This window comes from Mustela putorius, unplaced genomic scaffold (assembly GCF_011764305.1).
Source record: "Mustela putorius furo isolate JIRA1106 unplaced genomic scaffold, ASM1176430v1.1 tig00000224_pilon_pilon_pilon, whole genome shotgun sequence".
Taxonomy (NCBI): domain Eukaryota; kingdom Metazoa; phylum Chordata; class Mammalia; order Carnivora; family Mustelidae; genus Mustela; species Mustela putorius.
Window position 1 is genome coordinate 12,260,283 of NW_025421321.1, and position 16,341 is coordinate 12,276,623.

A 16,341-nucleotide genomic window follows, 5' to 3' on the forward strand; every position below is an offset into this window, starting at 1 on the left:
AAGCGGCGGGAGGAATTAAAAGCGAGCTGGAAGGCGGGGCTGCTACTACTGCCCGCCCCTCCGCTTCTGCAATTGGCTGTGCGATCTTGGGTCTCCGTCCCACAGGCCTGCGCCTGCGCGAGGGCTAGGGCGGCGAGTCGTACCTGATGGTTGGAGGTAGTTACCTCCGCTTCTCTTCCGCTGGCGGGAGAGTTAGGTAAGCCCAGCCGAACCCTCCCTGCACGCGAGCCTCCCGGGGTGTGCCCCACTAACTGCCCATGTGGCCGACAGTATCTGTGCCCCCAGCCCGCCTGCGCCCGCCGTCCGTCCGAGCGCCACCCTTCCTGCGTGACCCAGGGGCTGCCCTGATGGACCCGGCCCTCTTGCAGATCCGTTTTTCTGTGTGTGGCCCTCCGTTTCTCCTGGTCTCCGCGCGGATGCTCTTTGATTATGCTTCTCAGCGCGTCCCCCATTGCTCACACTTGCCCTGGGTGAGGCTTGCGCAGAGTCCTGAGCGACCGAGTTTGGGGTGGGGCTGCAGAGACAGGTCCTGGCGATTTCCGTGGAGGCTCCTCCTGTGCGAGCCTGGGGACCTGGGAACCCGGGCTAGGTCAGACCCCGGGGGTCAGGGCGGTGGCAGCCGGAGGAGCGCCCGACGGATGTCCTCGTGTGCTTGCAGGGCCCACCCCAGGGCTGCTTTTGCAGGACCCACCCTCTTTCTTTCGTTCTTGTTCATTCATTCAGTAAGCGTCTGAGTTGGGTACTGCGCACTGTATTAGATCCAGATCTACTCATGTCATTTGGGATTCTGAGAGGGGCCCAGAAAAATATCCAGAGAGGTATCTGTTGAGATGGTGTATTCCGGATCCTCTGCCCCGTCTGTCATTCGGCAGAGGATAGGACCTGCGAGAAACTTTTCCTTTTTCCCTTCTATTGTTCATTCTCTTCTCAATCCCTAGTGTGTATCTTTATATCAAAGAGGCGAGGCTTTGATGTGGCTTTAGTGCTTGGGAGCTTGGGACCTTGGGACCTTGGACCTGTCTCGACACTAACTTGTCTTTGGCTGTTTCCTTATCAGTAGAATATTTGCCTTGGGAAATTACAGAATTATATCAGAACAGTTAGGATAAGGCCTGGACTTGCCCTGTTGTTTTTCTGGAATATTCACCACAGTGGATTATTACTTTAAATTAATAAGGTTCTACTTAATATTAAGTATTGTACCTAACATTAGTATTAACATTACTAAGTAAGTTAGTAACAATACGTTATGTATTGTGTTAGGTAATTTATGAATAAACATATACGTATAATGAGTATTTTATAGAGACAACGAGAGAAAGTAGACTTTTTTCCTCCTATTTATGATCTACTTTTGATTGGAACTTAGCACGTGTAACAGACATTGTCATTTTGGTATTTCTGGAGCATTGGGATCCCTGAGTTTAGCATAATATTCTTTGAACTTTCTTGATTACACTGGTCACCGTTTTGAGTATTCAAGTGTGCACTTGGTGTCACTTGTCATTTACCAGAAGATGTGAACTACTGTAATGTTAGACAAGGGTCCACAATGATTTTAAAAAAATGCCAACAGTTTGGCTAAAGTGTATTCATGGGGTTCCTAGAATGCATAGATTATACTTCCAGCAAGAGCAAATCATTAATCTGTGCATGTTGTTTTTACCTCTGTGATTTTGGCAAAAAAAGAGAAAGAAAAAAGAAAACAAATCCCTTAATTGGTCCTAGTACACGATCCTTTTACAGAAACCAGTTACAAATATTTAAGGAATTAGTAAATTTGTCCTTTTTAGGCTCTGAGACATTTTTGAGCCATATTAGTGTACATGTACATTTATACATATGCATCTTACCATATTCTGAAACTAATACATTGTGCATAGAAAATTGACTTGTTCATGCTTACTTTTAGGCGTTGGAGCATTTAGACAATGGAAAATATTATTGGATATGCTGTTTTCTTAATTTGTTTTTCATTAGCCTCTCAAGAAAACACCATGAAAGATACTGATATCAAGAGACTACTGTATACCCATCTTTTATGCATATTTTCAATTATCCTAAGCATCTTCATTCCATCATTCTTCTTGGAGAACTTCTCAATATTGGAAACACACTTGACATGGTTGTGCATCTGTTCTGTTTTTGTAACTGCCGTCAATCTAGTATTATATTTAGTAGTGAAACCAAATGCATCCTCTAAAAGAAGTTCATTATCATACAAGGTAAGGCTTATTTCTTGATAATTGATTTTTAGATAGGAGTAGTGTTCCTTTTAATAAAAGAATAAAGTATTAGTCAAGTACTTATGGGGTTATTTACAGTGAGTAAAGAGAACCTGATTTTTTATCTTTTTTCAGATCAGTAGCCTGTTATTGCTGGAAGGCTGCCCACAATGTTTGATAGATCCTTTGCCATGCATCAGTTGTGGAATTAGGATGTCTTCAGTGGATATTACAGCATTTTGAACCTAGATAGTCATGTTTTAGGTCACCACTGAAGATAAATTCATGACGTAGCAGTCATATCTTAAACTTTATAAGACATTTTATTTTCATTTATTTTTTCCATTTCTGAGAGAAAATGGATTTTTCAGAAATTACAAAATAAGTCTTGTGGTAGCTTTGTTTTGAACATGGCCTTCCTTGACTAAACAGTGTTAAAGTTTTCAGATTATCAGAATCTATTTTCTGAAATGTTCACTATCTTATAATACTTGACTATTACTTTAAATTAATAAAGTCTTCCCTTAACATTGCTCAATATTATGTGTAGCTCTCTTAGATCATTTAAAACACATTTACTGCTCTATGATTTAAAAACTCACTGTGTCTGTTATAATTAGATCTTCTTGCACTCCAAATCAAGTAGGTCCCACACTGATTTGTAGACATGCAGGTCTTTTTTCATATGCATCATATAGTCACATGAATATGATTTGGGGAATTACTTAATATTATGCAGTTTTCCTAGGAATTTTGTTTTTAAATGAAAAAAAAAACTGTAGTCCTTATTTTCTGCAAAGATTTCATGTATCACATAATAAGAATTGTCTGGTGTTTTTTTGTATCATAGTGTTCTGTTGTTGGTAAATACTTCATAAATACTGATTCGTGGTGTAGCTCAGTGCATACCATAGGAACAGAAATGCTTTTTTATTCTAGTGCTGATTGGGAGGGTGGAATATGGGTAGTGACTTGTGACTTGTAGGCTGTTTTGTGGGGCTGTCTGGAGGTCCGTGCACTGTGCACAGGAGATGGAATCTGACTTCAGGCTTCCGAAAGTAAAGAACATTCAACTGTTGCACACATGGGAATAAGTTGTATTTGTAGATAAAGTGGAAGTATTTGCTGTCCTCTAGGCATTGTCTTGAGCCTTCAAATCATTCTCATTTCTTTTTTAGGTAGTGAGGTTTTTGAAATGCTGTATCTACTTTCTTATGTCATGTTTCTTCTTTCATGTCATTTTTGTTCTATATGGAGCACCACTCATAGAGTAAGTCTGAAATTTGTACCTTAAGGCAATTATATTTGAAACACTTGTTTACTGAACAAAGCACTAATTCTGTTGGTGAGGAATGAAAAACCATGGTGTGTTTAACTACCAGATCACAGGAGGATACTGACATCATTGCCCTTTCTTAGTAATGATATTCTTTTAACATTACTTCATAATAAGAATAACTTAATTCATTAAATGCTCCTCTTACCTAGCCTTCTATTACCCCATTGCATGTAGGGGCAGGGAGGTAGATGAGAAACTATTCCAATAAATGTGTGGACCTTGGAACCTCTAAGGGAGCTTACTATAATGATATGTATAAATTAGTTAGAATTAGCATATCAGTTATTAGTAAATATGATTCTGAAGTGCTTGAAGTTTTTCTTAAGAAAATTCCGTAGATTCCTATATTTAATTATTTAATAACCTAATGTTGATAGGGTTTTTTTTTTAAGATTTTATTTATTTATTTGACAGAGGGCAGGAAGGTGGGGGGTGCTGAAGCAGGCCCCCTGCTGAGCAGGGAGCCGGATGTGGGGATGTGGTGGGGATATGGGGCTCCATCCTGGGACTTGGAGATCATGACCTGAGCCGAAGGCAGAGGCTTAACTGACTGAGCCACCCAGGCACCCCTAATGTTGATAGTTTAAGGGCAGAATTTAACTCAACACTGTTTCAAAGCTGACCAGTTTTTAAAAAAAAAAAAAAACTAGATTCATGAGTATTTCTTATTTAATGTTCATCATAGATTGGGAAACCTTATTTAAAAGTGATTAGTGATCACAGTGAGGTAAGTTGTGACACACAGATACATCTATGTATGTAGTCATATATATTTACACGCAGTTATATATATACACACACTAAATTAACAGGTAGTTCTTTTCTAGAGAGGGGAGGACAAGACCTTTTAATGGGAAATGGTAGTTTCTATTTAATCCATTGTCGAGTAGAATGAGTGTCTTGAGCAGTAGTACTAAAACCAGCAGCATCAGCATTTTATCAAAAGCAAGTTCTCAGACCTCAGAAATGCTATGGGTACAGCTTCCCCAAGCTTTAGTTTAACTCACTTTCCAAGTGACTCCAGTATAAGCTAGAGTTGAACCAGTGGTTATAGATAAAGTTCCAGAGGAACTTCTTCAGGAAGAAAGTTTATTATCTAAAAATGGGGTTTCTTGCAGTAGAGAGTCTCATATAGATTAGAGGGTATTTAACACTTCTGAACTCTACCATTAAAGCCAGATATTTGGGACACTTGGGTGGCTCAGTTGGTTGAGTGTCTGCCTTCAACTCAGGTCATGATTCCAGGGTCCTGGAATCAAGTCCTGCATCAGGCTTCTTGCTCAGCCGGGAGCCTGCTTCTCCCTCTGCGGGCCACTCCCCCTGGTTGTATGCATGCTCTCTCGCTCTCTATCTCTGGCAAATAAATAAATAAAATCTTTAAAAAAAAAAAATGAAGCTAGATATTTGCTAGGTTGTTTTTCATAGCTTGTTTTTCAGTATTAAAATTTTTTGTAATTATCATTTTGGTAGGACTTGTGTTACCTTTCAAAGTAAAGTATAAGAAAATGTTTTCATGTTGGATCTATTTAAGTAACCAAGATTATGTAGTGTACATACACCTTTAATGCTTTTTAAAAATTAATAAAGCTTTTTTTTTTCCTAGGTTGGTGTTGGAAACATTTTTATTTGCAGTTACTTTGTCAACCTTTACTACTGTACCTTGTTTGTGTTTGTTAGGGCCAAACATCAAAGCATGGCTAAGAGTTTTCAGTAGAAATGGGTAAGTTTTAATTTTATATTTTAGTGGAGTTTGAAATTTAAAAAAGTTAATGTAGTATTAATTAATGTACATTAATTAATGTAGTATTTTTCCATTCCTGGATGCTTTCAGATTATTCTATGAGTGTTTTTCAGGACTGTGGTTCTCAGGGATGCCTCAAGGGCCCACCACAGTTGGGAAGTGGGGATAGGGAAGGGGTTATATTACATTTGAGGGGGACTCAAGCAGGTAGAACTAGAGGCTCCTCCTTCCACTTTAGCAAGATCAGCTCTGCTTTTCTTCTGTATGGGAGGATCCCACTTTGCCTTTTGTTTGAAAAAAGGTTTCCACTACCAAAAGAAGGCTTTGAGAACCACTCCTCAGGGATGATTTGTCTCTGTACTAAAATTGCTACAGATAAAATTGCTTCCATACCTCTTACAATGTAGAATTGGGGTCCAAAATTTAAAAATGCTTATTAGTGTAATAACTGTAATTTCTTATTTAGCCTTTTTGGGGGTAAGACTTCTGAGTGCAAGTTTTAGAGGATTTTATTTCCTTAGCAGCCACGTATAAGTATAAATTCAGCACAGCTAAGTTAAAATTTTAGCTTCTACAAAAGCATTGAAACGGTTCGTATCAGAAATGGTTAAATTTAAGTAAGAAAGCCGAAAGCTTATTTGGTGCTCATGATTTTGTCCCATTTATCACCCAGTAGCAAAAATTTCTTGAGTTCTTACTCTGTGCTCCATGCTGTGCAGGCTTTGTGTGGATTCTGAAGTATTAGAATCCACACAAGAAGTTGTATGGTCTGGGCACCTGGGTGGCTCAGTGGGTTAAGCCGCTGCCTTCGGCTCAGGTCATGATCTCGGGGTCCTGGGATCAAGTCCCACATCGGGCTCTCTGCTCAGCGGGGAGCCTGTTTCCCTCTCTCTCTCTGCCTGCCTCTCCATCTACTTGTGATTTCTCTCTGTCAAAATAAATACATAAAAAAATCTTTAAAAAAAAAAAAAAAGAAGTTGTATGGTCAAGAGACAAGAATAAATCAAACAAACAATATGAGATTAAAATTGTATAAATCAGATAGTAAGTGCTATTAGAACTCAGAGAGGTAGGAAAGCTGGAAGGAGAATGATCTGTAAAGGATTCGGATCGGGAGTGTGAGATTTGGTGAGATGAAGGGAAAAGGGAAAGACATACGTGATAAGATAATGAAGGAAGCTATAGAAACTGAAGGGAAAGTGATAGTTTTGTAATTTGGAAGGGAACAACCAGTATAGTACAGAGGATGCATGCTGGCTATTAGCTAGGCTCCATGAATTACTGACATTTTCCTTTTGAAATGAATATTGTTTCCCTGCAGAACTGTCTTCTGGTATTGATAAGGTCTCTAGAAAACAGAAGTGCAGTCATTGAAAACTCTTTCCCACATTGTTACCATAGTATTCCTAATGGCATTCATTTCTTTTAGCATTTTAGTTTGAATTTGTTAAGCAGTGAAAACCAGTAGAAACAGTATAGATTTGGATTGGTGATTTATCCAGCTTTGAACTGTGTTTCTGATAATGGTATATTTGGGGGAGACATTATCATCTGATTCTGATTGTGCAGTTAGTTCTGCCATAGTATGGCGTGTGCATTCCTAGGAATCCCTGCACTATGCAAAATTGGACACTAAAAAACACAGAACTTATGGGAAAGGCGGGATTGAGGCATAACACTCAAAAAACTCTGACAATAAATCCTAAAAAAGATAGGAACTTAATAAAAATGGTAGTATAGTTTTATTCCTGTTAAATAGTTAAGAAATAGATAAACATTATAATGAATATGGTCCTTTTCTTTGGGAAAAAAAAACAAACCTGAAATTTGCTTTTTGGGAGTAGCGTGGGAAGAGTTGCCACTCGTAAGTTATTGTGAAGTTGTAAAGGAGGGTTGTTAGAAATCTGATGGGAAGTTAAGGACTGGATGTGGGAGGTGTGACTCATACACATGAGGGAAACTAAGGGAGCTGGGAGCTGGGGTTTGTTTTGTTTTGTTTTTGTTGTTTTATGTTTCAATTTTTTATTTAAATTCCAGTTAGTTAACATATAGTGTAATATTAGTTTCAGGAGTAAAATTTAGTAATTCATCACTTACATACAGCACCCAGTGCTCCTCACAAGTGTTCTCCTTAATGCCAATCCCCCATATATCCCCCCAACCCTGCCCTGCCCACATCCCCTCCAGCAACCCAGGGAGATGGGTTTTTTAAAAATAGTATTGAGATAAAATTCAAAGACTATGCATACACTTTGCCTATTTAAAGTGTACAGTTCAGTGGTTTTAATATATCCACAAGAGTCTTGCAGCCGTCATCACAGTAAAGTTTAGAATATTTTCATCACCTCAAGAAAAAAAACTTCATACCCTTTAGGTATCACTTCCTTATCCCCTCTCCCCCAGCCCTAAGCAATTACTAATCTCTTTACTGTTTCTGTAGATTTGCCTGTTCTGGACATTCATAAAAATGTTATCATATAAAATACGGTATTTTGTGATTAGCTTCTTTCACTTACCCATAATATTTTCAAGGTTCATTTTGCTTATCCATTCATTAACTGGTGGACATCCATGTTGTTTCTGCATTTTGCTGTTATGACTAAGCAGCTGTAAGCATTTGTATACAGGTTTTTGTATGGACATAATGTTTTGAGTTTTTTGAGTAGGTGCTTAGGAGTGGAATTTCTGGGTCTTATGATAACTTGTTTAATCGTTTGAGGAACTGCCAGTTTTCCAAGGTGGATGCACCATTTTACATTCCACAGCAGGGTATGAAGGCTCCAGTTCTCCTGTGTCCTTGCCAACAGTTGTTATTATCTGCCCTTATGATTATCGCCATCCTAATAGACGTAAATTGTTATCTCCTTGTGTTTTTTATTTCCAATTCCCTACCAGCTAATGATGTCAAGCATCTTTTCATGTGCCTATTAGCAATTACATGTCTTCCTTAGAGAAATATCTCTTCAGATCCTTTGGTTATTTTTGAATTGGGTTATTGGTCTTTTTTTACTATTAAGTTGTAAGAGTACTTTATATATTCTAAATACAGATTCTTTAGTGTTTACATGATTTGCACATTCTCTCTGTGGGTTATCTTTTCACTTTCTTCATTGGGTCCTTTGAAGCACAAATGATTTTAATTTTGATGAAATCTTATTTATCAGTTTTTGTCTTTTGTTGCTTGTGCATCTTTAAGGGTCCTATCTAAAAATCCATTGCCAGATCCACGGTCATAAAGATTTACTCCTATGTTTTCTTCCAAGAGTTTTATAGTTTTAGGATTTACATTTGGGTCTTTAGTCCATTTTGTATTAGTTTTCATATACAGTGTGAGGTAAGGGTCTACTTTCATTCTTTTGCATGCAACTCACCAGTTATCCCAGCACCTTTTGTTGAAAAGGCTATTCTCCACCTTTCAGGGATTTGGGCATCCTTGTCAAAAATCAGTTGATCATAAACAAATGATCTTTCTTTGTTTTTCCATTGACCTATATGTCTATACTTATGTCAGTACACCACTGTTTTGATTATGTGATAGATGTTTGGGGGATGTGCACATTTTATGTGTTCATACACTGCTAAGTGCCATTGGGTGAAGTTTTTATGTCTTCACTTAGACATTTTCAGGTGAAATTTTTCAGGTGAAATTGCTCATATCGTTACCTAATATATCAGTCAAACTGGAACAAATTTGCATGTTCAAAATAAGCATTATAGCAGAACTGGCTATATATATATATATAAATGCCTAATATTTTAAAATTTAAAAAAAATCAAACTTCAAAACTCGAGAGAAACAGAGAAACTACCCTTCTCTTAGTAACTTACCACAAATTTAATATGTATATATTTTCTAATTCTGCTTTAACCCTATTTCTACATTTAGCCTGAACTATACCTTGCATCATGCCTGTTATTTTTGGCTGGGTTAAAAAGAGCTTTTTAAAAACTTTATTATAAAATTCAACTTTTGGATACTTTGAGATTTGCAGAATTAATTTGTTGTCACCTTGTTTTTGTACCCGTTGGCACTTTATCCCTTCTCAGAAGGATCTATAACAAGTAAAACTAAAAATTATAGGAAGGGGAATACCATTTTCCGGCTAGCAAGCAAACTGACAAAGATCTGTGAGTTTCATAATACATAGTGTTAAAGGTTTGGGGAGGTAGTGCCAATGGGAATACAAATTTGTTCAAGCTCTGTGAAGGGCAGTTTGGTAATATCTGTAAAAATAAAAAATACCCATCTTTGACCTAGCAGTTCCACTTCTAGGATCTTATGCACTAGGTATATTTTCATACCTACAAAATATTGAATGTGTAAGATTACTCATTGTAGCTTTGAAAACAGCTTAAATATCCTTTAATAAGGGGTGGGTTATGTTAAATTTAATGTAGCTAAAGAACAACAACAACCCAACCATTTCTTTATTTACTGATACGCTGTTAAGTGGAAAAAAGCATGGTGAAGAAATGTATGTAGGATGCTACCATTTATGTAAAAAGTGGGCAGGAGAAAATAGATAGACCTGTGTATCTTTGGAAGAATACATGAGAAACTGATAAAAATACTGGTTATCTCTGGGGAGGGAGTCTGAGAAGCTAGGGGGCCAGCTCAGAAGACTTTGCACCAACTAACTACTCTTTGGTGTCTTTTGAAATTTAAACCATAGTAATATAGTACCTAGTCAAAATGAAAATTATAATAGGTTAGGTTTTGGCATATTAAGCTTTTTTGGGGAGTATTGAAAGTTAGGCCTGTATCAAGAAGTTTTTAGATTTCTTTTATGCCACCTAAACTTCGGTAGACTGCAAAAATAGCCTTCGAAAATTTCTAACATGCAACAAGATAATAGCTCAGTTGCTGGAGGTCTGTAGCTAAAAACAATCAGTTTGTAATATGAAACAGTTAACATCACACAGGGAGGGGCATGAAATAGTAATGTGCAGAAGTAACAACTTTTAAAGCATGGTCATGTATTTTTTTTTTTTTTTTAAGATTTTATTTATGTATTTGTCAGAGAGAGTGAGCACAGGCAGACAGAGTGGCAGGCAGAGGCAGAGGGAAAAGCAGACTCCCTGCTGAACAATGAGCCTGATGTGGGACTTGATCCTAGGACGCTGGGATCATGACCTGAGCTGAAGGCAGCTTCTTAACCAACTGAGCCACCCAGGCGTCCCAAGCATGTTCATGTTTCTTATAGCATTTAAATTTCACAGCAGTCTGGTAAGATACTTCTGTTTTCACATTTTTCTTGGTGAAGATACTGGAAAGCTGACAGGTTTAGTGATTTGCCCAAGCCCTGGAATAGCCAGTAAGCAGTAGAGCTGGGACTTGAATGCAGATCATCTGATAGGACAGAAGGTTTTAGAAGACCACACTGAGGGTCAGAAAATGAACTCCTGCCTTCTCTTTGTAGTGGCCCAAGTGATCTTAGAGAAGCTATTCATTTAACTGCAGAGATCCTCATGTGCAATACTGTTAGAATACTAATAAACCACTTCTCAGGGTTATTATCAGAACTGAGTGAGATAAATGAAATCAAATAGCAAATGCTTAAGAAATGTTTGTCGAATGGATTAACAAATGTCAGGGAGCATTTTTATATTTCATTCTTCCAATCCTGGCTGCTGTTTGTCTTAGTACCTCTTCCTGGTTTAGGTAGCAGACCAAGGAGTACAGGGCATGGACAACCATGGAGAAGGAGGAAATTTTTTCAGTTGGTTTAATGTAAAATTAATTTGAGCTTTGTCATGAGAGAGCAACTTAAATCTTCATGTCTCCATCATCCCAGGCGATAGTTCAGTTTCTTCCCTAGCATTTTTATCACACTTTAAGAATTTCGCATAGAAAGCATGTCAAATTTTGAATGAATTAAGGGAACAGTTAATTTGATAGGTTAACTTGTTTAATGTTAGTGTTGGTCTTCTTAAATGTTCACCGTTAGGCAAAAATATTTTTAAAATGCAAAGATCTGGTGGTTCTGAAGTGATAATATGAAATACATACACAACTTGTATATTATTTCAGAATTGTCCCAGTACACAGTTAGCATTATTTATATTGAGTCACAACTTTGGTTTCAGAGAATTGGAGGTTATACTAACATGAATAATACATTTTGTTTCTACTCAATAATTATTTACAACAGAAATTAAAGTTCTGATTTGAAGTCCTTATGCTCTAGTTCTAATTCATTAAAAGTTCATAAAATACTTTGATTAAAGATTTTAGGGCTTTAAATATTTTTATCCTTTATCCTGTGTCTTAGCCTATAAAACACAGAAGCGTTTTTTTGTTTTGTTTTGGTATTACTGAAATATGACTAAAATGTTCAGAACGAACAGGCCAGTTTTGAATTGGGCTTACATCTTGCTTGGTATGGAATCAATATAAGTGTTTTATACTTTTCTATGCAAAATAAGTACTATATCCAAATTGTTTATTTATTTGCATGATCAATATTGAAGATGATAACCCAGTGAAGACTGAGAAATATAAAAGCTTTGATCCTGAGAACTGTGTAGGAATTCTGTCCCAAGAGTTCTGTTGCTGTTGAGATTTAATACTTAACTAAATGACATAAATGACACTATTTAACAAGATTTTTCCTTAAAGTAAATAATGAAGTTATTCTATATTAAAAAAATACAAAGGAATGCTATTTTAAAGAAACCTGAAGGTAGAAAAATAATTTGGTCTCTTCTGCCAACTTCTATTTGGTATTTATTACTGAGCATACTTAATGTGACTAGTATAATTCAGTTTGTTACCTTGCTGTTATAATTATTGTAGGGTTTTTTCCTTTTGTAGACTTTCTTACAAAAGAAAGTAATATTCTGACTACCTTAAACCTATATTTTTCATTGGAATTTGCTTTTTGATTTATCAGTTCTTTTATGCTGCTTTTGGCATGTTTTAGCTTATGATCTGACCACTTTTGGTGAACTGAAAAACTTGAATTTCTGAATAGGTTCCTGAATTTGTGGTTATCTTGCCAAGATCAAGATAGTAAGACTTGTTTGTTTAGATAAAGACAGGCATTTTTGGTCATCTTTCATGGTAATCGATTTTATGTTGAAAAAACTACCGAGGACATTTAAAATGACCAAAAATTTATACATTATTAAAAAAGGATAATTTAGCCATGATAAGGTATGAAAATTTAGTGGCAAAGAGGAACTGGTTTTAATATTCATTCAGTAGGGGAGTCAAGTTCTGTAAATTATCTCTAGCCACCAGGAAGAGTTATGTGGGGTCTCCTTTTTAGATGAAGAGCTGAATAGTTAAAAGATCAGCTCCATTTGAAGAAGCATTGTTTTGATGTCGGTCTATCTAAGCCACAGTGCTCACTGTTCGTTACCCCAGGCACCTGATACAATGTCTAGAACATAGTAAGCATTCAGCATGGTCATTTCAATTAATGTTTGATAGGATGAATTTCAGTGGAGGCAAATAATATGGACAGTTACTTGCAGCTCATTGTTACGAAGATTGATCTGTAATATTGTTTAAGTTTTCAAGTTTGTCCACAGGGTAGTGAGCCATTTATTCTAGTCTCAGCCCTCTTGACTATGTATACATTCCTTAACTATGAAAAAATTAACCCCGGAACATAGAATTTAGATGACTTTGTCATGGAAACTTACAGAAGGGGAATAAACCAGTGTCAGCACTGGTATAAATTAGTTAATAGAAAAGAATTTATTTTTAATCTTGTTTATTACAAAAGAATATATAATGTAAAAACGCAAATAATAGAAAAATATAGAAGGCTAAAGATCCTATAATCCTATCAGAGAAGCAACCATTGCGACAGATTTTAGTCTAAGCTTGTCCACGAGTATCACATATTTGCAGTTTATACTATCACTGCTTTATAACTTCTTTTTTAACTTTTTAAGAACATTGCTAGCTGTATGTGTGTATAATCTACCTCTACCTCTTCTTGCATAATGTCCTTAGTATATCTTCATCCTTAAGTAAGAATACTGCCATTTATATTGGTTTCAACAATCGGGAAACTGATTATCTGATAGAGATTGTATGGTTCTAGACACAGACAGTCAAAGTGTAACTGTGCTTCTCACTGAGTCTCCTTGTTCTTAGCCTCAGGCTGTTATAAGCTAATCACTGGGAGAGAGCAGGGAATCACCATGATTTAATTAGTCTGACCATCAGGGGTGAGATGAATGTTGGGCAAGCATCCCCTGTACCGTGGTTTATTTAATTTCCTACTGAAGATTATTTTCAAGTTTTCAGGATTTTAAATAATGCTATTCTGACATCTCTGTACCATATAATTTTATATACTTGTACAATAGTTTCATTAGACTAGATTCCTGGTGTGGAATTCCTAGATCAAAAGAAGTTGACAGGGACTGCCCAGCTAAAGTTTTGATTTGAAGAATATGAACTTAACCTACCAATAGAGTGCTGTTTCCCTAATTCCCAGTCAGGGCTGTTTCCTTTTTAACAATTTATGAGGGCTGCTGCCTACTGGGCTCTGCCAAGGGGCCAGACTGCTACCACTGTAGCTTCATCTGATTTCTAATGGGATGCATAAGCTCTGGTTAGAAATTTTGGGAAGTTTGATCTGTCGAGCAATTTATTAAGTTTCAACAGAATATTACTGATTAAATTGCACAGATAGCATTTCCCTTATGTTGCCTCCCTGCCTCCATTCTTTTCTTCTGCCTCAGGTTGCAGAAAACTGAGTAGTGAATAACATCCGATCCTCAAATGCAGCTTCAAGACAGGAAAAATTGGTGCTATTTAAGTTGGGAAGACAGTTTTAAAGATAATTCACTCATTGTATCTGAGCAAATATGTAGTGTGGGCAGTGTGCCCATGCAAAGTGTGAGCAAGATGAAAAGAAATGGCACGGCAACCCTAAAAACACATTGTAGAATAGTAAGAAGAAAAAGGCACGTGGAAGACCAAAGAATCCAGTCTGGAAGAAGATAGTACCCAGGGGAAAAAAACAAACTCTACACGGTTTATCATAGAAAAGTGTCATTAAGAGCATAAATTCAATAAAAGCTCAAAGATAAGATGATGGGAAAAAATGAGGTGGAGAAGGAGATTGCAGAATTAAGGACATAAAATGAGAATCCAAACCACACACCACAGGTCATAAATTAGAAACAGACAAATTAAGAAATCAAGTTCTAGCTTGGAAGAAAGGTTTGAGCCAATCAGAATGAAAGAGGGGAAAAATAAAGCAGTTAGAAAAGAAATGATAAATGCAGAGAACAAAGGAGATGAACTTAAGACTAGCTACTGTTCCTAAAATAACAAAACAGGAAGTAATTCAGATTTGATGGAAGACAGCTTCCCCAAATGAAGGAATCGTGCAGTTTGCACATTAAGGGGACTCACTACATTTAAAAAAGTAGTTACAAATTAGGGTTACAGTGAACAAAATAGGAGCATTATAAAAGTAATATAAGCAATAGAAGTTAGACAGCGGAGGAAGGGAAGATGGAGTAAATACAACTCTACCCCCACCTACTCTGGCTGGCCCCAGATCCTACAGCTATTTGGTACGGTCTCTTCAGGGAATGGGGATTAAATGAAATTCTGCGTATTGAATGATGAATCCTCACATGCCTATTCCTTTTCACTCCTTTGGCCCAGAATACTGACAGCCAGGCTAGGCGGGGTATAGAAAAGTACTTTCAGGGGAAAAAAAACGGCACAAAAGAAAAACCTACAGTTCCTGACATTTGAGGGTTCTCTGAAAGGCAGGGTTCCTATTCACTCCCTGGTACAGTGAATCCCACCAGGAGACTCATGCTGCTCATGCACAGTGAACATCTAGTCATCTGTTTAGTGTGCTTCTTTGTTGTTGTTGTTGTTGTTTTTTTAGACATACCTTTATTCAGATACAACTTCATACCATAAAACCCATCATTTCAAGTATACAATTCGGTGGTTTTTAAGTATAGACACAGCTTTGTAACCATCACCACAACCTAATTTTAGAACATCTTACCATGCCAAAAAGAAACTCTGCCCATTAGCAGTCCCCCTCCTACCCACCCTGGCACACCCCCTCACCCCCTTCCCAGGCAACCACTAAAATACTTGCTGTCTCTCTAGATTTGCCTGTTCTGAACAGTTCGTAGAATGAGAAATGAACAATCACTAGGTGTTTCAGGCACACCTCTAAAGTGAAATGCAGAAATGAAAACAAAAAAGAAACTCAGTAGAAACAAAGGTGATATAAAAACCAGAAGATAATTCTAAAAAATGTCTGTTGTTTTATATCCATAAGACATGAACAGGAGACAGTCAAAAGGAATATTCAGGGAACAAGAAGGCTCTTGGAAATTAAAAAATATGAGAGAAAAAAATTCAACAGAAATAGAGACAAAAAGTTAAAAATTTCCTTTAATCAAACAGAAAAGGCAAAAATATGGAAAATGGATTAAAAGGTTAAAAAAAAAAATCAGAGGGCTAATTCCAAATGGTAGTATTCCCAGCAAAAGAGTAAGAAAAAGACAATCTTAAGGTATCTGGGCAATCTTAAGGTATTAAAAAGAAAATGCCAAGAACCAAAAGACTTGACATTATTGATTAAGAAGGCCCATGTGTTTCCAGCGTCCTGGCTGAAAAGACACCCACTCCAAGACATAGGGTTGTGAAATTTTAGATGACCCAGAGTTACAAGAAAATTCCATAGGCTACCAGAGAGGACAGTGGAGGGAGGAACATCTTACCTGGAGAGGAGTGGGAGCCAGAATGTCTGAACTTTTCATGTGGGAAACAGAAAATAATGGACCAATCCCTTCAAAATTCTGAGGCAAAATGATTTTCAACAGTTACGGTCAAGTGCTTTTTAGACTTTAAACAATCTTTAAAATCTATTTTACCCTTTCTCAGGAATCTACTGAAGGAGATACTTTAAAAAAAGTCAAGAAAAATGAGAGTATAAGTAAGTCTTGGGAGTTTAGGAAGCAGGACACCAAAAAGCATTGAGAGAGGCAAAGGGAATTCACAGGATGATGGTGTAGGGAACTTACAGGACAGC

The 16,341-nt window shown here is 37.1% G+C and overlaps 1 protein-coding gene across 4 annotated transcripts in view; it reads left to right on the top strand.

The window, feature by feature from the left end:
- Window positions 1-3: 3 nt before the first annotated feature.
- Window positions 4-16,341, top strand: part of PIGF (phosphatidylinositol glycan anchor biosynthesis class F) — a 35,291-nt gene continuing 18,953 nt past the window's right edge. Inside the window, exons 1-4 of one of the 4 annotated variants that reach the window (XM_045077736.1) lie at window positions 4-200; window positions 1,981-2,225; window positions 3,404-3,495; window positions 5,168-5,284. In XM_045077736.1, coding sequence (XP_044933671.1) covers window positions 1,998-2,225; window positions 3,404-3,495; window positions 5,168-5,284 — 437 coding nt within the window. In that variant the 5' untranslated portion in view covers window positions 4-200; window positions 1,981-1,997. Of the gene's footprint in view, window positions 201-223; window positions 471-1,912; window positions 2,226-3,403; window positions 3,496-5,167; window positions 5,285-16,341 lie in introns of those variants that run through there. The other 3 variants (XM_045077738.1, XM_045077735.1, XM_045077737.1) reach the window with 3 other exon arrangements.